The sequence below is a fragment of the Ovis canadensis genome, chromosome 20 (genome assembly GCF_042477335.2).
Source record: "Ovis canadensis isolate MfBH-ARS-UI-01 breed Bighorn chromosome 20, ARS-UI_OviCan_v2, whole genome shotgun sequence".
In the NCBI taxonomy this organism is placed as follows: Eukaryota; Metazoa; Chordata; class Mammalia; order Artiodactyla; family Bovidae; genus Ovis; species Ovis canadensis.
Window position 1 is genome coordinate 46066723 of NC_091264.1, and position 25701 is coordinate 46092423.

Sequence of the window (25701 nt, forward strand, 5' to 3'; positions counted from 1 at the left end):
TGGGCTACAGTCCATGGGGTTGCAAAGAGTTGGACACCACTGAGCAACTAAGCACACTGCACACGTTTACAAAGTTGTTATTATGTTGGCTCTAAATATTTAGAGTTTAAATATTTAATAATCTAGTCCCTTGCACTGCAAGGAGATCCAACCAGTCCATCCTAAAGGAGATCAGTCGTGGGTGTTCGTTGGAAGGACTGATGTTGAAGCTGAAACTCCAATACTTTGGCGACCTCATGTGAAGAGCTGACTCATTTGAAAAGACTGATGCTGGGAAAGATTGTGGGCAGGAGGAGAAGGGGAAGACAGAGGATGAGATGGTTGGATGGCATCACTGACTCGATGGACATGGGTTTGGGTGGATTCTGGGAGTTGGTGATGGACAAGGAGGCCTGGCGTGCTGTGGTTCATGGGGTTGCAGAATCGGACACGACTGAGCGACTGAACTGAACTGAACTGAATCTATGCCATTGAATAAATAGTTTATTATGTTTTCAAGAAATAATCTCAATACCGTTCCTCAGAGATGAAAAGGAGAAGGAAATCTCGTGCACAGGGATGCTATTTTCTCTCTTGTTGGAAAAGTCGTTTAAACCTCTGTATTACTGTTTCCTTATCTGTAAAATGGAGATAACTTTAATTCCTATCTTATAGTTTCAGGGGTGAATGACATTAAATAGTACTTCATATTTCGGCCACTGCCTGTCACATCATAAATGCTCTATGTTTTGGGTGTTGTTATTTGCATTATTGGTATTCTTATTTCTCATGACATCAAAGAGACACGGAGAAAAAGAAAGTGGCATTTGAACCATGATGACATACATTTGAAGTCTTGAATAATCTTTTTCTTTATTTGTGGGCTTGAGCAAACTGCTAACCACTGTTCCTTTATCTGTAATGTAGGAGTAAATTCATATTTTTGTGAGGATTGAGTGAAATAACCTAGGAATATGTTTATGTATATGTTAACAAATATAGTTTATATTTGTTCTTAAGAAATTTCTTTTGTATCTAAACATAAAAAAACCAATTCCAGATAATTAAAAAAACTTTCTAGAAAGTTAAATTTCCTGACTATATTTAAGGAATTACTGAACACTTAGGCCTTTTTCTTCAGTCCCTTTTTTTTTTTTTTTCATTTTTACGAAAACAAATCTGAGTAATCCAGGTGGGCAGATGCCTACATCAATCAAATATGATGGCACAAGAGAGAAGGTAACAAGATAATGGCCACACATGGGGCTCTGTCCTAAGTAGAGTTGTTTCCAGGCCATAAACTCATTTTTACCACCCAGAAACTCCTGTGTTAGCTTTTTCTTCACCATATAGTAGATGTTCTCAAAACCTACTACATAAAGAGCATCTTTATTTGCTGGGCATTTTTTTTGTAAGCCAAATTCTCACAGCTCCCCAGAGCTAATGAAACAGAAACTTTGGAAATGGGGCCAGCAATCTATCCTTTAACAAGCCATCTTGGTGATTTTGATGTATACTCAAGTTTTTTATAGATTCAGTACACAATTCAGCTCTTGGGACTTGAATGTACAAGGAACTTGGTGGATGTACCTTCTGTCTAGAAGGTTCTTACATCAGGCAGTGCACGTGCCATCTCAAAGGTCATTTGCCCTCTTTCCTTACTAATACAATCTCAGTTTTTTTAAGGTCTCCATTTTCTCCCTGCTTTGTGCTCCAGGAAAAGCAGAGTCCCTCTCTTAGTCTCAGGAATGGGGTTCTGATTCCACCCAAGTCCCTCAGTATTGACTAATGTGAGGGAGGGAGGTGAGGGTGGGTATACAGCCAGTTGTTGTGGCTCTGAGAGCCTTAAACAGTGGAGTTCAGCTTCCCCAAGAATGTAGTCATTAGGCTGAAACTGGAGTTGCTGGTCAATAAACTGTGTATATGCTGGGGATTCATGTGGAATCAGGAACATTTCAGGCAAAGAATAACTGCAGAGGCCTGGAGGCTGGAGAAAGAGTCCCACAGTTTAAAGGATGTAGGGGAAGGAGGTTGGTGGGAACAACCCCCCCCCCCCCCCGCGCCACTCCCCCCCAAAAGAAGAAACACAAGACAAAAATAGAGAGAAAAGAAATCCTTTCCGTTTGGGCTGGAGAGAGATGAGGGCCAGACCTTGCAGGGCTTGTGGCCATAGCATAGATTTTTTTATTTCTGTGAGATGGGGGATCATCCAAAGGCTGTGAGCAGGTAAAATTAAAACACACACATACACACACACACACACAAACGAAACATAAAGCCCCCCACGGTGACTCTGGAATAGAAACCAAATTCACTATGAACAGAAGAGTTTCAGTATCACCTCAAACTCAAAGCAAGGTGATCAGAATCAGTCCAAGAGCAATTGTAATTTGGCAACCTGAAAATAAACTGGTTTGTATCCTTGTGCTTATTTTTATTTTTATTTTTTTTTACCTTTTTGAGACAATAAAAGTGAGCTCGGATAGACTGGCCAGGGAGGCCACCTAGGATTGTTTCTAAAGAACAATAATAGCAGTTCTTGGGTGGATTTGGCATTTCCATGTGTGGGTGAGGTGCCCTTAACCGAACCCTTCATTCCTAACTTCCAAAAGGACCCCTTTAATTTGCAGTTTCCGGAAATACGAGGAAGAGTCCTGCCTTTTATCTTTCAGGATTTATTCTCTTGAGCATAAACCATAGGCTTTCAAACCTCGGTGTTTGGCTCACAACGTTAAAAAGCATCTTTACATCCACAGTTCTCCTTGTTTGCGTTCTGAGCCGGCCCTGAGGACCCCTCTTCTTTGTCACCAGGAGAGCTGCCTTTTCTGAACTGAGCGCGGGGAGGACTGGAAACAGGATAGGGGGATGGGCTCCGAAGATTGAGGTGACCGGCCGGACTGGAGAGATTGTTAAGAAACAGGTTTCATAGTATGTGGCCGCACCAGTGAGAAGACTGAGTAGGCTGAACACAGAATTCTGTGAACTTTGCAAGTCTAGTTTGTAAAACGAGTCAGGAGATTGGGATGATTGTATTCTTAAAAAAAAAAAAAAATCTAATGACGAAAGCCTCTTTAAAATCCAGGAGGAAGAGAAAAAAAAAAAAAAAAAAAAACTACTGTTCCCTTACTGGAGAGTTGCCGCCACCAAACATGTAAAGAATCTTAGATAAAACTAGAAAGCCCTAGGCAAAGTAAAAGGAATTAGTAGGAGTAGTGAAAGTCACTCAGTCGTGTCCGACTCTTGCGACCCTATGGGCTGTAGCCCGCAAGGTTCCTCCGTCCATGGGATTCTCCATGCAATATTGGAGTGGGTTGCCATTTCCTTCTCCTGGGGATCTTCCCGATCCAGGAACCGAACCAATGTCTTCTGGATTGCAGGCAGATTCTTTACCGACTGAACTAGGAGGGAAGCTCTGGATCCACACAAAAGAACCTGGGTGGAGACCCTCAACGTCATACTTACGAAGTTCCGGTTTTAGAGAGCGGGATTTTCAAACCTAAATGTTGCCTGTAGAATTCGGCAGGGTGACGGTTTAGATATAACCAAGATCAGAGATTCATAAAGTGCCTGTAGTAGCCAACGGATCACCCTGTACAAATTTCATTAAGATAACCTGGAGCTTCAAGAATTGGGGTCAGCAGATTATTTCAGCCGACGTTCAGTTAGGCTGCTGGGGACCTTTGTAAGCGGAACCATTGGTAGAAAGTAGTGCTTTGGTAAATACGTGTTATCCTAAACACTGATTGAACGGCTCGTATTCACAGCAGTACGCAGCTCTGATGGTGAAAACGAGGTGGCTCTGAAAAGAGCCTTTGGGTTTTATAGTTACTACAAATATATCTACTTGGAGCTGGTGTACTTGGTGACAGCCTTGGTACCCTCGGACACGGCGTGCTTGGCCAGCTCCCCTGGCAACAGCAGGCGAACGGCGGTCTGGATCTCCCTGGATGTGATGGTTGAACGCTTGTTGTAATGGGCCAGGCGCGATGCCTCGCCAGCGATGCGCTCGAAAATATCATTCACGAACGAATTCATGATTCCCATGGCCTTGGACGAGATGCCCGTGTCGGGGTGGACCTGCTTCAGCACCTTGTACACGTACACGGAGTAGCTCTCCTTGCGGCTGCGCTTGCGCTTCTTGCCATCCTTCTTCTGAGCCTTGGTCACCGCCTTTTTGGAGCCCTTCTTAGGGGCCGGTGCGGACTTGGCTGGTTCTGGCATTATGGCTACAGTGTCTTCTGACAGAAAATAAAATGGCGGCGGCGCCAAAATATTTGTAGGCAACGTTATGCAAATGAAGGCCTACTTTCACAATTGCTCATTGGTTCACTTGCACGCAAATAAATAATTCCAGATCTACTTTCTCATACCTGTGACAGTTTTCCAGCAATTAGGCCAGTTTTTTAAAATCTAGTTAACCTTTTAATAATAAATTCTGTTTCGTTTATAACAATTCAGACTAATTTGTTTTAAAAACTAGAAGTCACTCTCGGCAGTGCTTTGAAATTACCAAAGAAGCAAAGCTCGAGGCACAGTTCTGTCTCCTATTTGCTAGGCTTGTTTATACCTCCTTGAAAGTAGTATCATTACATCTGAATCTAGATTTTAGACCAGGGAGAGGAAACGAACTGTGGTCATCCAGACAATTCCAAGTACAATGTTTCCTATTGTACACAAGATGCAGAAATAGAGTGTGAAAATAAAGGGTAGGGGGAAAAAGTACATCACTTGAAGGGAGATAAGGAATTTCGTAGCCCATATGGATATGATCCTTCGAACTGGAAAGGATTAAATCACATCTAGCCACAAAGGAAGGTCAGAAATAGGTTCTTCAGTCTAACCAGTGAAAAGATTAAACACACACAGAAATGGAAGAACCCGTTGTTTAACGCCTATATTTTAAAGTTTTTATTACCATCATCATCATCTTCGACTGAAACTAGTTCTTAGCTAATTCTTCCAATGGCATCTATCTTTTCTGCAGAGAGGTGTGCTCCCTGAATTTGCCTTTTCCCCCTAACATTCCCCAGGCTCCTTGACCTTCCGCAGACAACCCCTAACCCTTAAAGTTTTAAATTTGTGACCTAGGTTCGTAGCACCCCCTAGTGCCTTATGAAGGCAAACACAAACACCTTCAAGCGGGAAGCCTCTTCACCACCCACTTTCCTAGATATAATGTGAACAGGTTGATTGTGATTTATTTATTCAGCAATTATTTATTTAGCATCTATCACGTTAGGAACATTCTACCAGGAATTTATAATGTCCAAATATAAGATTATAACAAATATTATCAAATCGAAGAGGAAAAGAGACACTATATAGTTTGGGCTTCCAAAGAAACAACAGCCTTAGATTCCCTCTTTCCCTCAGACAATGGTTTGCAGATACTGATATTATCAGATACTATAACATAACAATTTACTGAAAGTTTAAAGAAATAAAAATCTATTAATGCAATGAGGGGACAAGGGACAATCAAAATCAACCTAATTTTAAAAATTAAAAAAACATAGAAATTCTAGACATCAAAAAGACCTATATTCCATAAAGATAAAATCTACTGACAAGATGAAACATTCGGGACCTCATATGTTCATGATTAAGGTAACAGCTGACAGAATTAGCAGGAGAAGTTCAAATTTAGAGCTGTTTGTCAAGTTTTCATTATATTAAGCTTATAAATTCTCATAGCTAGCAAACAAACAAACAAAAAATGTGTATGCTTATAGAAAATTTGGACAACACAATCAACGAACTTGATCTATCTGTGTGTGATTCCTGTATTTCACACATAGAGAATGTCAAACTTTTAAAGCACACATTTAATAATCTCAAAAATTCAACACTGGCTTCACAAAATGTCACAGTGGATACAAAAGAATCAGTTTCATATATATGACACTTTTTAATCATAATCTAATTAAAGAGCAATAGAAAAGACTTTTTTTAGGATAACAAAAATAAAACAAACGATGTATGATTGGAAACTAAAAGCACACTTCTAAATACAATGAATTAGAATATTATATGGGAAACTATGAAATATTATAAGATAAATATAAATGGAAATAATACACATGAAAATTGTTGGATGTATCTAAAGGTGTACTAAAAGGGACATAGTGTTAGTGTTAGTTGCTCAGTTGTGCCCGACTCTTTGCAACCCCTTGGACTGCAGCCTATCAGTTTCCTGTGTCCATGAGATTTTCCAGGCAAGGATACTGGAGTGGGTTGCCATACATAATATTAAAAGCATACTTTAAGGAACAAAAATCACTAAAGATATACAAAATAGGTGTTTAACAAGAACAACAAAAAGCTAGAAAAAGATCAAGAAAGTAAATCAAAATTAAGTTGAAAGAATTGGTCTTAAAATTCTTAGAATGTGTTGTACTGTGGTGAATTATGCTCTGTTTCAATTCCACATAGGCCATTGCTAATGTATAGAAAGGCCATATATTTTTACATGGTGCACATATTTACCAACCCTACTGAGTTCTTATTTGATTTCATTGTGTGTTTATACGTTCTTATGGATTTTCACGTTGACATATTATTTTAAGTATGTCAACCTTAAAAAAAATTTTTTAATGGAGATAATCCATAGACAACAACCTTGTTCTTTGAAAAGTCTTACAACAAGAGACAAACATCTATAAAAATTAATGAGGTAAAAAATATTGTGTGTGTGAAAAAATTATACAAATAGAAAAAAAGACAGTTGCTACCAAAAGAGAGATATTAAGCTTAACAGAAAACAATAATTTTCAAGAAAAACTTAAGTAATGGGCTGAATAAACAAGTTATGATTATGGAAATAGGACAGGCAGTTAAAAAAAATTTCTTGTACTCTTCAGTCTAAATGATACCACACTTGGCTGGGTTTTACAGGTACTAGCGAAATTTAAGTAATTGATAATCCCTATTTTGCAGATGTTTCAATAGGAAAATAGCTATCTTTTTTTTTTTTGGCAAATTGTTTACCCTTATCTAAATTGGACAGGAACAACACAGAATGAAATAGAGAAAGAGATGAGAAAAAATTACAGTCTCATTTTATGAAATTCCTTTTCCTTTTTTTAAAGCTATATTTAGGAAGCAAGCAAATGGAAACCAAGAGATAACATCATTATTTAAAAAACAATAGTATATTGAAGTGAAGTGAAGTGAAGTGAGGTCGCTCAGTCGTGCCCGACTCTTTGCGACCCATGGACAGTAGCCTGCACTAGGCTGCTCCGTCCATGGGATTTTTCTAGGCAAGAGTACTGGAGTGGGTTGCCATTTCCTTCTCCAAATAGTATAGTATGTTTGGTTTATTATAAGAATGGAAGAAAAGTTTAAAATTCAAAATCTCCCACGTAAGAAATTAATAGAGAAAAGCTGTTATCATTTGCATAGATACTAGGAAAGTATTTGTTAGATATCACATGCCTTCATTATCAATATTTTCAACGAGCTAGAAGGATAAGGAGTAGCGACTCACTTCATAAGAAGTAGCTACAGTGAGCACAATATTTAATAATGTAATTTTTGAAGGATTCCAAAATGGTAAAAAGACAAAAGCTTTGTGGTACTACTCTTATGCAACATAACACCGAGGGCCTGGCTAATATCATAAGTACAAGAAACAAGAAGGATAAGTATTCAACAAGAAAAGACGTTACCTTATTGTTTGAAAATAATATGTCATTGTAAAAATTAACAAGAATCTATAAACAATTAGATCTTCCTGAGCATAAGAGGGCTGCTGAACATATGAGTACCACATAAAAATTCATGGCCTTTCTGGATTTGAAATAGAAAATTCAGACATTATTTACAAGAGTATAATACATTCTAAGGATTCTAAAAAAAAAAAAAAAATGTTCCAGATCTGTATATATAAAACCGTGAAATCCTGAAATAAAAAACAAGATTCACTCAAATTGAGAGACAGATATATATTAGACTTCCTTCCTCAGTGATCAATGCAAAGAAATAGAAGAAAACAATAGAATGGGAAAGACTAGAGATCTCTTCAAGAAAATTAGAGATACCAAGGGATCATTTCATGTAAAGATGGGCACAATAAAGGTCAGAAATGGTATGGACCTAACAGAAGCAGAAGATATTAAGAAGAAGTGGCAAGAATACACAGAACTATACAAGAAAGATCTTCATGACCCAGATAACCACGATGGTGTGATTACTCACCTAGAGCCAGACATCCTGGAATGCGAAGTCAAGTGGGCCTTAGAAAGCATCACTACGAACAAAGCTAGTGAAGGTGATGCAACTCCAGTGGAGATATTTCAAATCCTAAAAGATGATGCTGTGAAAGTGCTGCACTCAGCCAGCAAATTTGGAAAATTCAGCAGTGGCCACAGGAATGGAAAAGGTCAGTAATACTAATCCCAAAGAAAGACAATGCTAAGCTATCTTCAAACAACCACAGAATTGCACTCATCTCACACACTAGTAAAGTAGTGCTCAAAATTCTCCAAGCCACGCTTCAGCTATATGTGAACTGTGAACTTCCAGATGTTCAAGCTGGATTTAGAAAAGGCAGAGAAACCAGAGATCAAATTGCTAACATCATCTGGATCATCAAAAATCGAAGAGAGTTCCAGAAAAACATCTACTTCTGCTTTATTAACTATGCCAAAGCCTTTGACTGTGTGGATCATATCAAACTCTGGAAAATTCTTAAAGAGATGGAAATGCCAGACCACCTGACCTGCTTCCTGAGAAATCTGTATGCAGGTCAAGAAGCAACAATTAGAACTGTACATGGAACAACAGACTGGTTCCAAATATTGAAAGGAGTATGTCAAGGCTGTATATTGTTACCCTGCTTATTTAACTTATATGCAGTGTACATCATGAGAAATGGTGGACAGGATGAAGCACAAAATGGAATCAAGATTGCTGGGAGACATATCAACAACCTCAGATATGCAGATAACACAACCCTTATGGCAGAAAGTGAAGAGGACCACCCTCATGGCATCTGGTCCCATCACTTCATGGCAAATAAATGGGGAAACAATGGAAACAGTGACAGACTTTAATTTTGGGAGCTCCAAAATAGTTGCAGATGGTGACTGCAGCCATGAAATTAAAAGACGCTTGCTCCTTGGAAGAAAAGTTATGACCAACCTAGACAGCATGTTAAAAAGCAGAGACATTACTTTGCCAACAAAGGTCCATCTGTCTAGTCAAAGCTTTGGTTTTTCCAGGAGTCGTGTATGGATGTGAGAGTTGGACTACGAAGAAAGCTGAGCGCCTAAGAATTGATGCTTTTGAACTGTGGTGTTGGAGAAGACTCTTGAGAGTCCCTTGGACTGCAAGGAGATCCAACCAGTCCATCCTAAAGGAGATCAGTCCTGAATATTCATTGGAAGGACTGATGCTGAAGCTGAAACACCAATACTTTGGCCACCTGATGGGAAGAACTTACTTATTGGCAAAGACCCTGATGCTGGGAATTATTGAAGGCAGGAGGAGAAGAGAATGTCAGAGGATGAGATGGTTGGATGGTATCACCGGCTCAATGGACATGAGTTTGAGCAAGGTCTGTGAGTTGGTGATGGACAGGGAGGCCTGGTGTGCTGCAGTCCATGGGGTCACAAAGAGTTGGACACGAATGAGTGACTGAACTGAACTGATACACTAGACTATGTTTAATTTTTTTATGACTCAATATGGTAAAATGTTCTTAATCTCCAAAATAACCTAAAAATTCAATGTTATGTGACAAAACTTCACTATGGTAAAGCACTGTAAAATTAACATTAAGTAGCAAAAATAGGATGATTCTCCAAAACAAAAACAGAGTGAAATGGAAGAAAAACAGTGGATTTTTATTTAGGACAGGCAACCTAAGGCTAGCTAGGGTTATCCTAGGCCTTGAGCTGTCAGAAACTACATTAATCATTTGTTTTAGTCTTTGTAGGCCAAGTCAAAAAGAAAGCTCAAGAGTAGCTGGGTTCAGTGCTAACTCGATTCAGCTGTGTGTCTCTTTGACCCTATGGACTGTAGCCCACCAGGCTTCTCTCTCCATGGGATTTTCCAGGCAAGAATACTGGAATGCATTGCCATTTCCTTCTCTAGGTAGCCTGGTTTGTTCGTTCTAAAGTGACAATATCTCATGCAATGGTTTAGAACGTGGTGATACAGAAGCTATGACTTCCGGCTTCCACTGCAGTTGGTGCCAGTTTAATCCCTGGTGGGGATGGGTTTCCATTTCCTTCTCCAGGCAGATTGGTTAGTTTGTTCTAAAGAGAGAGTGTCTCTATGCAATGGTTTAGAGCAAGGACTCTGGATCTAAACTTCTTAGGTCAGAATGCCTTTTGCCATTTATTAATAAGATGATATTGGATACATTATTTTAAGCTCTGAGCAACTCAATCAGTTCAGTTCAGTTGCTCAGTTGTGTCCGACTCTTTGCGGCCCCATGGACTACAGCATGTGAAGCCTCCCTGTCCGTCACCAACCTCCGGAGCTTATTTAAACTCATGTCCATTGAGTTGGTGATGCTATCCAACCAACTCATCCTCTGTCATCCCCTTCTCCTCCTGCCCTCAATCTTTCCCAGCATCAGTGTCTTTTCAAATGAGTCAGTTCTTCACATCAGGTGGCCAAAGTATTGGAGTTTCAGCTTCAGCATCAGTCCTTCCAATGAATATTCAGGACTGATCTCCTTTAGGATGGACTGGTTGGATCTCCTTGCAGTCCAAGGGACTCTCAAGAGTCTTCTCCAACACCACAGTTCAAAAGCATCAATTCTTAGGCGCTCAGCTTTCTTCGTAGTCCAACTCTCACATCCATACACGACTCCTGGAAAAACCAAAGCTTTGACTAGACAGATGGACCTTTGTTGGCAAAGTAATGTCTCTGCTTTTTAACATGCTGTCTAGGTTGGTCATAACTTTTCTTCCAAGGAGCAAGCGTCTTTTAATTTCATGGCTGCAGTCACCATTTGCAGTGATTTTGGAGCTCCCAAAAATAAAGTCTGTCACTGTTTCCACTATTTCCCCATCTATATGCCATGAAGTGATGGGACCAGATGTCATGATCTTGGTTTTCTGAATGTTAAGCTTTAAGCCAACTTTCCTCTTTCACTTTCACCGAGTGAAACAACTCTCCTCTTTCACTTTCATCAAGAGGCTCTTTAGTTCTTCTTAGCTTTATGCCATAAGCGTGGTGTCATCTGCATTTCTGAGGTTATTGATATTTCTGCTGGCAATCAATACATTTGGCTAAAATAGTGATAATATTAGTTCACAGGTGTGTTAAGAAGATTGAAGGTGTTAACATCTGGAAAGCACTAGGAAATGTGTACACCCCCCCCCCCAAAAAAAAAACAATTAATAAAAAGTAAATAAAGTAACTGGAGATGGTTGGGTGCACCCAAGGTTGCACTGCGTTTTGCGGGCCCCACTCTCTTTTACCTCTCTTTTTCCTGGGCCCTCTCCTCCAAAAAACCAACAAAAACAGTAACATTATTAAAATTACATAAAGTATTAGAACCTTTAGTAGAACGGTTTCTTCGTTCTAGTTATATGGTATATTAGAACGTTTTCGTCGACCTAAGAGTTCATTTTTAATTCTGATTTTAGAAGAAATTAAAATACATTCGTGAGCCTCTAAAAACACTGTGGGCTGTATGCTCCATGTCTACTCTAGCCTAATGGATGTAGGTCCTTCATGCATCTGAAGATGAAACTTAAAATACATAGTTATTCAAGTAGGAAATAATAATAATCCACACATACATACACATACACCCACTTAATCCTCAAAGTGCCCTAGAAATATGAGAGCGAATAAACGGGTGGCGCAAGGAAAGGGTTTTGGGGGACTAGTTATGAGGGAAAGTGCCTCTTCAGATCAGGTTTTGAGAGGAGGAAAAAAAAAAATTAACAGAGGGTGATGTCTTGTTTCTCAGTCTTCAAACAACTCGGTTCTCCGCTTCAATAAGTGAAAGCCCCCTTAAACTGTTAGGGTCTTTCTCTGGCAGATGCGAGAGAGGCTGGGGGTCGGCTGCGCCTGCGCACCAGTAGCGGGTGGTCACCAGAATCCTCGCGGGGCGAGAGTGGTGGGCGGAAGCCTATAACTTACTGGCGACTTCGTAGGGGAGCCGAAGGTGATGTACGCGTAACGTGGGGCTCCAGGAAAAACAGCGGAGCGTGAGGTGGGTTGGGAAGACCCAGGGAGATGGTGTGGCTGGCCGTGGCTATGGGAGGTGGGGCAGACAGAGGTGAGGAATGGAAGGCCCACGCTATTTTCTATGGCCACACCAGAAGCGGGTGCTAATTTTCAGGACTTGACACTTAGTTGAAACTCAAGGTGATTTTCCAGTTTTGTGTGACTGGGAGAAAGCAATGGCACCCCACTCCAGTACTCTTGCCTGGAGAATCCCATGGACGGAGGAGCCTGGTGGGCTGCAGTCCTTGGGGTCGCGAAGAGTCGGACACGACTGAGCGACTTCCCTTTTCACTTTTCACTTTCATGCATTGGAGAAGGAAATGGCAGCGCACTCCAGTGTTCTTGCCTGGAGAATCCCAGGGACGGGGGAGCCTGGTGGGCTGCCGTCTATGGGGTCGCACGGAGTCGGACGCGACTGAAGCGACTTAGCAGCAGCAGCAGTATCATCCCGGGTTGCGGGATGGTAAAGAATTCACCTGCAATGCAGGTAGACCCGGGTTAGATCCCTGGGTTGGGATCCCAGGAGAAACTGGATGGCTGCTGTTGGGTTGCAGAGTCCGACACAACTGAGGGGAGTTTCCACTTTTTTTTTTTTTTTCCCCTTTCAAGTGTGATCCCCGGATGCATTAGCATCACTTTGATAATTTAGAAATGCAAATTATTGGCCCCTAATCCAGATCTAGTCAATCTAGTGAAACTGAGGTGGGGCCTAGCAATCTGTTAAAAGTCCTTCAAGTAGCCCACACTTAACTCTGAGAGTGCTTCAAAGTAATGTCTTCCTGTTAATTCAGGTGTTGAAGGTGACTTACCATTTGTCAGCTTAGATAAACTAAGTTGTTTACCTTCGAGATTGTTACCAAAGCCAAAACAGTTCTTAGGCCTTACCCACTCAAAACTTAATGGCAGAAAATAAACTGAAAAATGAATAAATTGTTTGTATAGAAAAGGGATATCTAAGAAGAAGGATTTGAATTAATAAAAGGTAAATTCCAGTTATCCACAGGTTTTATTAAATGTGGAATCTCACAGATGTTTTGCCATTCTCTCCTTTTGACTCCCCCCACCTAAGTGAGTAAATAATAACTTTCTAGTAATTAGGCCTATGATAGAAATAAATTCTATCTTCATGATTTAAATAAAATGAGAAAGCTAAAACACCTTGTTTAGGCTTTTCCACCCAGGTAATGATCTCCTTCCCCTTTGCAGGTACATCAATGTGCAATAAATCAGGATGGGTAGGATTTTATTGGGATATACACACTAATCAATTATTTCAGGCAGATCAGACATCATACTTCATAACTTCTATGGCCAGATTTTCATTTTCAGTTACTGTTTGCATTCATTTCTTCTCCATACTCTTATCTCACCCCTGATTGAAGAAACAAAAATAGTTTATATGTTAGGTGCCATTTTACCATCAGTATTAATATTTGCTATACAAAAAAGAGGGTTCTGTTTACATATGCTTCTATAATGTGCTATGAGGAATCTCTACTCCAATGTTACCTATACTTTATTAGCATTAATAGATAATAGTCATTATTAGCATTAATAGATAATGACTCAAAACATAGGGCTTCCCAGGTGGCTCTGCAGTAAACAATCTGCCTGTCAATGCAGGAGAAGCAGGAGATAAGTGTTTGATCCCTGGGTTGGGAAGATCTTCTGGAGGAGAAAATGGCAACCCACTCCATTATTCTTGCTGGAAGTGTTTGGAGAGCGGTTGGTATAAGTCAACTGCTTATAGTTGGGGAAGACTGCTGAAGTTGCTCATCTGAATAAACTACAAAAAATAGTATTCCATGAGACATAATTTCTGGATTCATAGTTGATTTAAACATGCAAAAGTATGTGACAGAACAGACATAAGAAGCAAATAGTTGTAGAACTCAAGTTATAGTCAGTGATAGATGAAGTGAAGGGAAAGTCGCTCAGTTGTGTCCACCTCTTTGAGACTCCATTCTCTAGGCCAGAATACTGCAGTTGGTAGCCTTTCCCTTCTCCAGAGGATCCTTCCCAACCCAGGGATTGAATCCAGGTTTCTGGAATTGTGGGTGGATTCTTTACCAACTGAGCCACAAGGGAAGCCCAAGTATACAGGAGTGGGTAGCCTATCCCTTTCTCCAGGGGATCTTCCTGACCCAGGAATTGAACTGGTGTTTCCTGCATTGCAGGTGGTCTTTACCAACTGAGTTATCAATTCAAAATTGTAAAAATGTAATTTTTCTTGTGACTATGTGCAGAATTAGCCTTATTTGAAGAGATATGGCCTTTTGCCTTTGCTGAAATGTGATCTGTAGGCTTTTGGAATGTATTGCTTATGTCTGTGCTGGATAAAAGATAAGAATATCTTTGTGTACCACGAGGCCTTGAGCTACACTGGGTAGTCTAACAGAATACCCAGTGTGTTGGGTTCTTTGGGTCATGCCATATCTATACTAGATCCAGAGGGACTGGGTAAAGATCCAGTCTGGACACCAAGGCTTGACTGAGTTTCCCTAGTTAGCAATACATATTGTGTTTCACACATCATTGCAGGAAGGTATTGTTAACAGTTGGTGACTCCGCTGGAAGAGTACTATTGGAAGCTCTCAGTTTGGAACGCCCTTAGACTCTGATCCATGTGTCTCTTCCCTTTGCTGATTTTGCTTTGTGTCCTATATATAAAATTAACCCTAATTATATATGTAATATATATAATATAATATTATATATATAATGAACCCTAATTATATATGTAATATATTATATATAATATAATATAATATATATAATATTATATATATAATGAACCCTAGTCTTGTTTATAATAACTTTCAGTGAGTTCTGTGAGTCATTCTAATAAATTATATCATCTGAGGGTAGTTTTGGTGAGAACTCTGAACCTTGCAGTTGGTGTCAGATGGACCATCCCTTAGCTTTGCCACTATATTACAGTGGTATTAATATTACTTACCACTAAAAAATTGGGATAGTCTTTTTTTGCCTTAATTTAATGAGTTTGGTAGTTCTCATGTGACTCTAAGTCTATTCGCCTGCAAATTTCCAAAGAGTGAGAAACACTTGTTCAGGCTTTGGTAAAACATACAGGGATATGAAAGCAGTTAACTGTAAGCATTCTTGACAGTCTTACAAAACTGAGAACTCCTTTAAGTCAAGGACAACCTTATTTCTCTTTGTATCTCCAGTACCCATGTCAATGACTAGCCTAGAGACATTCAATGACTGTCTCTTAAATAAATTGATGTATAAATAAATAACTTGTACAATTTACTAGGGTATTTTGACATACATCAAAATCTCCTTATAAACCTTCATAACTTAATTCTTCTTTAGTTTCTTCTTTTACCGAGCTTCTGCTAACCCTTAGTTTGTTACCTTACATTTTTTAAACATTGTATTTTCTTTCAGTCAGTCATCAGTCTTCACTCCTGTATTTTAAATAAATTTTTAACTTCTTAAACTTCTTATCAATTTTAAATTTCATTAATTTTTTTAGTGTTATTTTCTTCTCTTTTCAAATGCCAAAGTATTTCCTGGGATTATAATTATTTATTATATTTATTTTCTTTAATTTCTTTTGTTTCAAAAAGATCAAACCTATCATGCATTCCAAAACAATCGTGCATCAGAGGTTTGCTTTACTGGCTGCAGTTGAGGATTTCTCAGCTGAATTAATTCAATTCATTCAGTATTTTTTTAAAGTATAGACTACTATCTGAGATAGTTTTATTTAACATAAAAGGCTACTATTTTGTCCTTTACAACCTCAGAAAAAGGAACTGTCAGCATATCGTGGGAGTTTTATTGACTTTGTAGAAAGTGGTCTATTATAGTCTATGTTGCTGGAATTCCTAAAAATCTACCAAGTGGAAAGGTATTAAGTTTGGGTGATTTTAGAGTTTATTTCTTTGGCAGGAATGATGCTAAAGCTGAAACTCCAGTGCTTTGGCCACCTCATGCAAAGAGTTGACTCATTGGAAAAGACTGATGCTGGGAGGGATTGGGGGCAGGAGGAGAAGGGGACGACAGAGGATGAGATGGCTGGATGGCATCACTGACTCGACGGACGTGAGTCTGAGTGAACTCTGGGAGTTGGTGATGGACAGGGAGGCCTGGCGTGCTGCGATTCATGGGGTCACAAAGAGTCAGACACGACTGAGCGACTGAACTGAACTGACCTGAACTGAGAGCTTATTTCTATGTAATCTTTAAAGCACAGATACTTTTACATTCAAGATTTAAAGCATAAAAAGAATCATGTGGTGGTTTTAAAATACATACACAAATTCTTTTAATATCCTTACCTCAAAAGATGGATCCTAATTCCCCTTCTAAATAAATGCCAAATTTAAGTGACTTGCTTCTAATGAATAGAAAGTAGCAGAAGTGTCAGTGTGTCAAAATTAGGTCACAGAGGCATTCCTGCTGTTCTCTGATTTCTCTTTCTATGGGATAACAGCTACTGTGCTTTGAAGCAGTCTCTTCCATCCTCTGGAGGAACTGAGTTCTTGCCAGCAGACACTTGTCTGGGGAATCCCCCAGCTACAGTCAAGCTTTCAGTTGACTGCAGCATTCACTTACTTCTTGACTTCAAACTCCCCAGAGACCCTGAGTCATAACTACCTGATTAAGTCATTTAAGTGAAGGACAGGAAAGCCTAGCATGCTGCAGTCCATGGGGTAGCAAAAAGTAGGACACAACTGAGTGAATGAACAACAACAAAGTCATTTCTGGATTCCTGATCTCAGAAGTTGAATGAGATAGTAAATATTGATTGACTTAGGCTGCTCAGTTTGGAGATAATTTATTATACAGCAGTAAGTAATAAAAGAGAACCCCCACAATGAAGTTTATGAAGCTACCATAACTTTAAGGACAAAATCTGATGAAGGCAAACCCAAAAGAGAAAAATCATAGAATGATTTCATGTATGAATAGTAGAGGATTTTAAATATCCATGTAAAATATTAAAATTTATCCAGGCACTATTTAAGATAAAGATAAAACATGACCAAATAAGGGACTTCCCTGGTGGTCCAGTGGTTAAGAGTCTGCTTGCCACTGTGAGCAAGGTGGGTTGCATCCCTGGTCCAGGAAGATACCACATGCCGAGATACAACTAAGCCCATGTGCCGCGACTACTGAAGCTCGTGAGCCTAGACCCTATACTCTGCAACAACAGAAGCCACTGCGATGAGAAGCCAACCTGCCACAATGAAGAATGGCCTCCACTTGCTGCAACTAGAGAAAGCCTTTGAGCAGCAATAAAGACCCAGCACAGCCAAAAGAAAAAAAGAAAAATGACCAAATAAGATTTGGGCTAGAACTAGAAATATGGATTAACATTAGAATATCTATGTGTACTTCATTGCAACAGCTTTAAGGAGAAAAAGCACATTATTTCATCAGATGCCAAAAATCCATAAATCACTCCTAATAACTCATAATAGAATTAAAAGGAAATTACATCGATACGATAAAGACTACTCACACACACATGCATATGTATTATTATAAATCACAAACTACCAAAGCTAGTTCCATGAAAAGGAGGAAGAAATGGTGACATCTGTTAGCATGTCTAACATGGGATAGTTTGTGATTTTAGCTAACACAATAATTTGATAAAAGATAAAGAGAAATTGTTATTGGAAAGGATATCAAACTTTTTTTTTCTGTGCTAATGATAGTATTATATGAAATGAAAGTCAAGATAATCCATTAGATATTAACATTAACAGAAGTTAGTAATTAGCAAGATACAAAATGCATGTAAATAATCACTCCCCTCCACCCCATGTTAGAATTTCAAACAGTGCTTTTTGATCTGATGCCATATGTCCACCCAGAAAATCAGCATTAAATTTGTAAGAATGTATAGGGTTTAGTTCAGTGTCACACAGTAACCCTTATTTGTAATATCATTTCACTACATTTTATGAGTAATCCATCAATTCTAAAAAATTACGGCCCTGATCATTTAAATCTCACATCTGCATCATTTTCTGTTTGTCCTGCCACTATGGTTGGATGCATGCCACACAATTTTATTACCCATTCCAGATCTCCTAAACTCATTTTTACATCCCTCTCTCTGCATTTTGGATAATTCCTTGAGATCTGGTTTGCTATTCATGAAAATTCTTCAATTGGGTCTAATTTACTATTAAGCTCATCCAGTAAGCTTTTAATTCTGATCTCTATATAGAAAACAAATAGTTCTAGAAATATTTGTTTTCTTCAAAACCATGTGATCGTTTTTTTGTATTCTCTTCCTATCCTTGTATTCTCTATCCTTCACATAGTTCAGGTTTTGTTTGGAAATATATTAGTCACTTGAAGTTTGTATCTGTTAATGTGTGCTTTGGTTTCCATTGTCTGTTGTTCTTGGTCATGGCGTCTTTGGCTAATTTTGGTTGTGAAGCTGCTCTTTCATTTTCTTGGCTATATATCTGTGGGATTTATTAAGGCCTAAAATGAAGCTTACCCTTTCAGAGAGGATTTGTATTTGCTTTTACCAGGTGCCCAAGGAGCACCAAAACAGTTTGGGATATTTCTAAATTAAATTCTCAGCCTAGGTGTTTTGAATCCCTATTTTATTATATTCACGCTGAAACAAAAAAAGTGTGAAGCCTGGCTTGTATTCCAGATTCTCAGCAGCGGAGTTTACTTGCTCAGCACCAAGTTTCAGGACATTCTTTGCCCTCCATTATCTACTGTGAATGAATGTGTGTATTTATCTCTAGTTCCTTTTGGTCTGGTGTCTCAGCTTCACTGGGAAAGTTCTTATGCTCCCCACCATGGCCAGACTTCATATAACAGCCTAAAAAACAAAGCTCAGATTTGGGTAAAAATCAGCAGAGGTGCTTAGGGTTTCACATGGGCCAAGGCCCTCGGACTGAGTGTTCCTTACTTTCATACTGGGTCTTCATTGCTTCATCCTCAGCCCATGCTCATCTACCTGGCAATTTTCTTGGTTAAGCGCGCCGCCCCGCGCCGCACCCCCCCCCCCCCCGCCCCCGTCCCAGCCTCTTCAGATTTATCTTCTTGACAAAATGTTATTTCCCACCAGGGAAAGCGCTTATTTCTATCCTACCTAGTACACATTCTACCAGGAAGGGTTTTCCTTTCCTTTCTACTTCCTCCCTGCCCTTGATACTTGGGGACACCCGGGAAAGCAGGAGTGCTCAAAATGGGGCCTGAGCGGAGTAGACAGACTCCTTTACCGATGGAGAGAATGATAACCGGACATCTGAGACCCAGAATACTTTAAAGCTGAATGCTGCCCCCAGAGGACTACAAATTAAATAGGACTTTCTGGGAAAGAAATTATAGCAGCTGACAGGATTTGAAGGCTTCGTTTTGCTTTTCTTTTCCGCCTTTAGGGTACAGCGTAGGCTCCTCCTCACCGCAGAAACTGCACCAATTCCAAAGCAAGGAAACCAGAAAAAACCTCTGTAACATTTTTGTGAAAATTCAGTTTTCAGCATTCCCCCACCCCCCGAAATACATGTATCTGTGGTTTAAAAATGCAGAAAAAAGAAAAATGTAAAAGCTCTGAGCAGAATGAACTTGGTAAGAGCACGCTCTTTCGTATTCTGGGTGAGGGTTCATCGCCAAAGTCCGGGTCACCGTCAGGATCAACTTGAAGACCGAAGTACGGAAAAGAAAGCTGTACCTTAAAGGGCATTTTCAGGGCAAATTGATAAATGGTTTCGTGGTATCATGGTTCTATGTAACTACTTACCTGTAGTGGGCATGCAATGAGTAGTAGCACGTATTGTCTAGCTTGCCCATAGTAATTCTTACGCAGATGCAATAGAACCGTAAAGAATGCTAGTGAAGATTTAAATTTGGTAGAAATAGGAAGGATTACAACTCATTTGCTGAAAACATGCGTGGCTCTTAAAAGAGCCTTTGGGGTTAGGTGTAAAGACGCTTACTTGGCATGTTTACTTGGAGCTGGTGTACTTGGTGACGGCCTTGGTGCCCTCGGACACGGCGTGTTTGGCCAACTCCCCGGGCAACAGCAGGCGTACGGCCGTCTGGATCTCCCTGGATGTGATAGTCGAGCGCTTGTTGTAATGCGCCAGACGCGACGCCTCACCCGCGATGCGCTCAAAGATGTCGTTGACAAATGAATTCATGATGCCCATGGCCTTGGACGAGATGCCGGTGTCCGGGTGGACCTGCTTCAGCACCTTGTACACGTACACGGAGTAGCTCTCCTTGCGGCTGCGCTTGCGCTTCTTGCCATCCTTCTTCTGCGCCTTGGTCACTGCCTTCTTCGAGCCTTTCTTTGGGGCAGGAGCTGACTTGGTGGGTTCAGGCATCTTACCGATATAAACTGGAATAGTTACAGTAACAGCTGGGAAAATAGTTGCCTCGAGTGAGGCCACATTTATTTATAGACGCGGTATTCAAATGAGGTTCGTAAGATCTCGCTCAGGATTGGATTAATTTTATTGTGGCGTCATAAACACGAATGTAAATGAGTCTAACAGGTCTACCTTTTCATTGGCTGCTTTGTTCCTTTGCTTTGACCCAATCACAGAGCCTAGACTAGACTTACCCATAGCTAGTATAAATAGCCTCTTCAGAAGCCTGTATTGTGTATTTCACAGCAAGCAGATGTAAGTAGTTGGGAACATGCTAGTTTTAGGTTTGTAACTAAAGGCAACTTCTCTGTTCCCTTGTGTAACGCTGATTCTGGCTCGGGCCCGCAGCTAGTGGCCATCTTAATGTCCTCGGGGCTGGTGGGCAAGCTCGATAAAAACAGTATCCTGCGCCTCGGGGCAGGTAACTACCCATCGTAGCCACCACCATGTGGACTGGGTCACCCTGTAATAAAATTCACAACCCCTTTTCGTCCTCTACCAGAAGAATTATTGCAACCCATTCAATGACTAACCATCTCTTGTAAAACCCTATAGAACATAGCGCCTGTTAAATACGGAGAATTACTTTCTCCCCAAACTCGGGCTCTATTTTATCGTGCCGTTTGAGGCAGCGTTGGGAATTTGCGTCAAACCAGCCCACTGTTCTGTGAGCCTTGTACATGCTCAACTAGTTAGGCGCAAACCGATTACCCGTGCAATTCCAGGGTTCGCTAGCACTCTCTCACGTTTTAGGGAACTCTGCTAAGACCCACCTCCCACCCCCGCCGAGGCCCGCCCTCCACTTGCTGCCTCTTCCGCCCGACCACGCCCCCTTAAGTGTGCAACAGCTCTTTTCCCGAGATCTTTGGGTGGCTCTGAAAAGAGCCTTTGGGTTGTGTCGAGCTTCGAAGCCGGAGGCCAAAGGAACTTCCTATTTCTTCTTGGCCGCCGCCTTCTTTGGCTTGGCTGCCTTGGGCTTGGCGGTCTTTGGTTTAGCCGCCTTAGGTTTCACCGCTTTGGCCTTCGCTGGACTCTTGGGCGCCTTCTTCGGCTTGGCTGCTTTCGCTTTTTTCGGACTCTTTGCCTTCTTGGCTCCTGCAGCCGCAGCAGGCTTCTTCGCCTTCTTTGGGGTCTTCTTGGCGCTCTTCTTGGGGGTTGCCGCCCCAGTGGCCTTCTTCGGCTTCTTTGCTGCTCCTGCGGGCTTCTTGGGCTTGGCCGCACCCGCCTTCTTGGCTTTGGGCTTGGCTTCTCCAGTGGCCGCTTTCTTGTTGAGCTTGAAAGAGCCGGAAGCCCCGGTGCCCTTGGTCTGCACTAGAGTGCCCTTGCTCACCAAGCTCTTGAGACCCAGCTTGATGCGGCTGTTGTTCTTTTCTACATCGTAGCCAGCGGCCGCCAGTGCCTTTTTGAGCGCAGCCAGAGACACGCCGCTGCGCTCCTTGGAGGCGGCGACAGCCTTGGTGATGAGCTCGGACACCGGGGGACCAGACGCCTTGCGCTTCGCGGCACCTGCGGCCTTGCGGGCCTTCTTTTTCACAGGCGTCTTCTCGGCGGGGGCCGGAGCGGCGGGCGCGGCGGGCGCAGTCTCGGACATGTTCTAGGCGGGCGTGGGTAGAGCAATTCGAGCCGGAAGCAGAGGTACTGGCCGGTACTCGGGCCGCGCCGCTGCGCCCGCCCGTTTATATAGGGCGGAGCTGCGCCGTGATTGGTGCGCTGTCCAGCCCGCCTCGCTGGCAGCCGCAGAGTGTCCTCTCGGATCCCGAGTTGTGTTTGTTACACCTCAAAAAATGCCAAAAATATCAAAATTCTGTGCATCGAATTGCCCGATTTTTCTCAGAAAGTGATCCCCGAAGCCTCAGGCTTCACGTAGGTCTCAAATTATGAGTAAAGCACAAAACCTTATGCCAAAAACCTGCAATATTTCCCGCCGTGCTCGTCAAATTTCGACTCAGAGAAACAAAACTTTCTATTTTCTTAGTAAATTATACACCGATCTTTAACTGTGGAGTTTTCTGACCTCTCAAATATGATTCTCCAAGTGCTTAGGTTCTTATGTGTCCAAAAACCATGTCACTGGCATTAAGATTTTTATTATAAATCTGCGCTTAAGTGAGGGAAGTAACACAGGCTCCTCGGAGAGTCCTGCCTATTGAGCCGAGGGCATTTGAGTTCATCAAACTGGTTTAGCTTAATGCTAAACAAATTATTGCACATGTGACGTTAAAATTTGGACCCCTGGGACATCAACCTATGCAGCCATGGTTTTATTTGTGTCTGCCGCGTCTGGATTTTTAAATAATTCCTTAGGATAATTCTCTTCCTTTCTGCTCCCAAGGGTTGGGGGCGGGGCTGTTGCTTCTCTTCCTCCGGACAACTGCTCCAGGACTTTAGATACCTTGAATTCAGGATATTTGTGAAGGAAAGGGAATCCAAAACATACTCAGGGTACACAGATGGAAAAGGATTCATTTTCAAATAACACACAGATGTCGTCCATAAAGTCACTGGAAGTGGCAGTGCACTTGGACGATATGTCTGCAGTCCTGCTGGATTATTTTGGCATGTGCTTCAGAATCAAATAGTAATATACTTTTAGGATTGAAATTCAGGCATTGATCATAAGGGGAACTAAATGGAAAGTATAGATTGTAACATATCTATTACCATTACTAGAGAAACTCAGATCCTGTGGTCACTGTGCAACTGATGAGTGACTAGTCCACACACCAAATATGGCTTCAGTCATGAAGATTAAGGCCCTTCTGCTTCACAGCGCTCCATAAAAAAGAAAATAAGTTACATATAGGATTGAATGGTGTTGGAGGAGGGCATGCAACCCATTCTAGCATCTTTGCCTGGAGAATCTCATGGACAAAGAAGCCTGGCAGGCTACCGTCCATAGGGTTGCACAGAGTTGGACATGACTGAAGCGACTGATCATGTAAGCAGAATTGAATGACAAGTTCAGATTTCCAGCTCAGACACAGAGCTTTGAGGAATCATCCAAGGTAAGTCTTTGTCCTCTTTGCAAGACATTCTTTGCAAGGTCTTCAAAAAAGTGGTTTTATTTAGGTAGCACATGTTGGCAATCCCTAAAGCAGTACATGTTGGCAATGAAAAACTCAACTAAAGGAATTATTCCTGGAAAATGGTCTGCCTGGAATTGTCTTCAAAATCTGCAGGTCATGTACTTGAAAGACATGAAATTTTGTCCAGTGCTATAAGGTGATATGGTACAATTCTGTGGGTGTGGCTGGTTGTAACATAGCACTAGACATCAAATTAATTTTTAGTTCCATTGCCCCCAATTTCCTCCACACACAACAGATTCTACCACTGTAATAAGAGGATACAGATATTTGATACAACATTAATGAAATATCTCAAAACAGTCTAGTTTAATTTTTAATGCTGAATCTGATATAAAAGACATATAAATTATCGATATTTTGAATGACTTACAGTATAAAAATTTTCAATGTAATTGGTGCATGCTAGTGAAAAATAAATTTATAATTTCTTATATATTAAAATAAAATGGAATGAATAAGGTTCTAAAATAGATCAATTGATGGTTACTACAGAAACTGATTCTATGGACATTTTATCTCAGAACAGTGGGGTTCTACTCATTTTCAATGACAAACAAAAACACTCCCCTAAATAGTTGAAATCAGCAAAAGCGACTAAAATTAAAATTCTCTCAAATGCCTCACTTTATTATATGTATCCCTAACTAAATCAGACTTTGAGGCACTTAAATCCTTCATATTCTGTGATCTTTTAAGTCACCTGTGCTCATGTCCTGTGGTGCAGTTTGTTTTCTAAAAAACATAAAACTATTTGACAGAGTTAAGGAAGACATCAAGGATCTGCCACTATCACATCCAACGTTTATTTGAAATAAAAGTAACACCAAAATGTTCCATTTTCCAATTGATCTATCAGTTAAATCAGAATTACATAGGGTGTTGGTATAAGTGTGTGTGTGTGTGTGTGTGTGTGTGTGTGTGTTGTAAATGTGTTTTAAATATAGATTCCAGAGTCTTGCCCGAGATAATTCTGGATTCTCCTGAGAAGACTCCGTTAAGAAGTTCATCCAGTATTCCAGCTTACAGCTATCTGACTTCAAAGCATTTGCCCTCAACACATGTGTTTTTCAGGCTACAGGTCTGAATAATCATTAAAGGTTATGAAATCAAGTTATCAAGTTTGTAGCTCAAGGTCAAATGTTTCCCTTTTAATGAGCTAGAATAGAATACAAAATATAAGAGCCCAGTACGTGTAGTTTCACTTGTCTACACAGCTGTTTTTTTTTTTCCCCCTGCACTTCAAGGCATGCAGGTTTTTATCTTCCTGACCAAGGATCAAACCATCACCCCTGCAGAGGAAGCACAGAGTCTTAACCACTGGACTACCAATGAAGTGCCATCTACACAGCTTTTTGACTGTGTGCTGGGTGCCCCCATGTAAAATGTATTTTCTACAGTACAAGTTCATATGGTTGGATTTGAAGAAGTCTTCCTGAAGCAATTTCTTAAAACTTTATAGTGATTAAATATTCTCAAGTGTACTAATCTCTGACGAACTAAAAAAAGTAACTTCCTATTATTGGCTTTTTAAAGTCTAAGAAACCCCGAGTCATAAAAAATGGGAGCACTCTACACATTTCCATTTTGAACAAGACAGTGTGCTAAGAGGAACTTTGTGATTTGTAGAAAAGCTGAAAGGAAAGGGAGGCTTATACTTGGTTCCTTTACTCCAAAATTCTGGGCTCTAATCAAACGCTTGAATCTGGACTTTTCTACATCAGTAGTTTACCATGATTGTATTATTGAAGACAGGGTTTGGGGAAGAAGTGCTTTTTTTGGATAAACAAATTTTCCCTTCTCCAGCTTCCTCATAGGAGTGTTGTTGTATGAGCACAACCAAGATAACAGTGTGAAGACCACCTGTAAATCACTGTCTGATGGAGAAGACTCCCCTTTGTGGACTCTTGCCTCTTGAGAAATCTGTATGCAGGTCAGGAAGCAACAGTTAGAACTGGACATGGAACAACAGACTTGTTCCAAATAGGAAAAGGAGTACGTCAAGGCTGTATATTGTCACCCTGCTTATTTAACTTCTATGCAGAGTACATCATGAGAAA

General features: G+C 40.7%; 3 protein-coding genes across 3 annotated transcripts; all 3 read right to left on the bottom strand.

Moving 5' to 3' along the window:
- Positions 1-2405: 2405 nt before the first annotated feature.
- On the bottom strand, positions 2406-8464 carry LOC138425287 (histone H2B type 1-C/E/F/G/I). The gene has a single exon (XM_069562983.1). The coding sequence runs from the start codon at positions 4198-4200 to the stop codon at positions 3820-3822; it is 381 nt and encodes a 126-aa protein (XP_069419084.1). The 5' UTR covers positions 4201-8464; the 3' UTR covers positions 2406-3819.
- A 4694-nt stretch (positions 8465-13158) lies between these two features.
- LOC138425025 (histone H1.4) lies at positions 13159-22146 on the bottom strand. Its single transcript, XM_069562609.1, has 2 exons — positions 20121-22146; positions 13159-13543 (listed from the first exon to the last, which is right to left on the bottom strand). The coding sequence occupies exon 1, from the start codon at positions 22144-22146 to the stop codon at positions 21487-21489; it is 660 nt and encodes a 219-aa protein (XP_069418710.1). The 3' UTR covers positions 13159-13543; positions 20121-21486.
- Positions 13398-20510, bottom strand: LOC138425026 (histone H2B type 1-M). Its single transcript, XM_069562610.1, has 2 exons — positions 20121-20510; positions 13398-13543 (listed from the first exon to the last, which is right to left on the bottom strand). The coding sequence occupies exon 1, from the start codon at positions 20508-20510 to the stop codon at positions 20130-20132; it is 381 nt and encodes a 126-aa protein (XP_069418711.1). The 3' UTR covers positions 13398-13543; positions 20121-20129.
- Positions 22147-25701: the final 3555 nt, after the last annotated feature.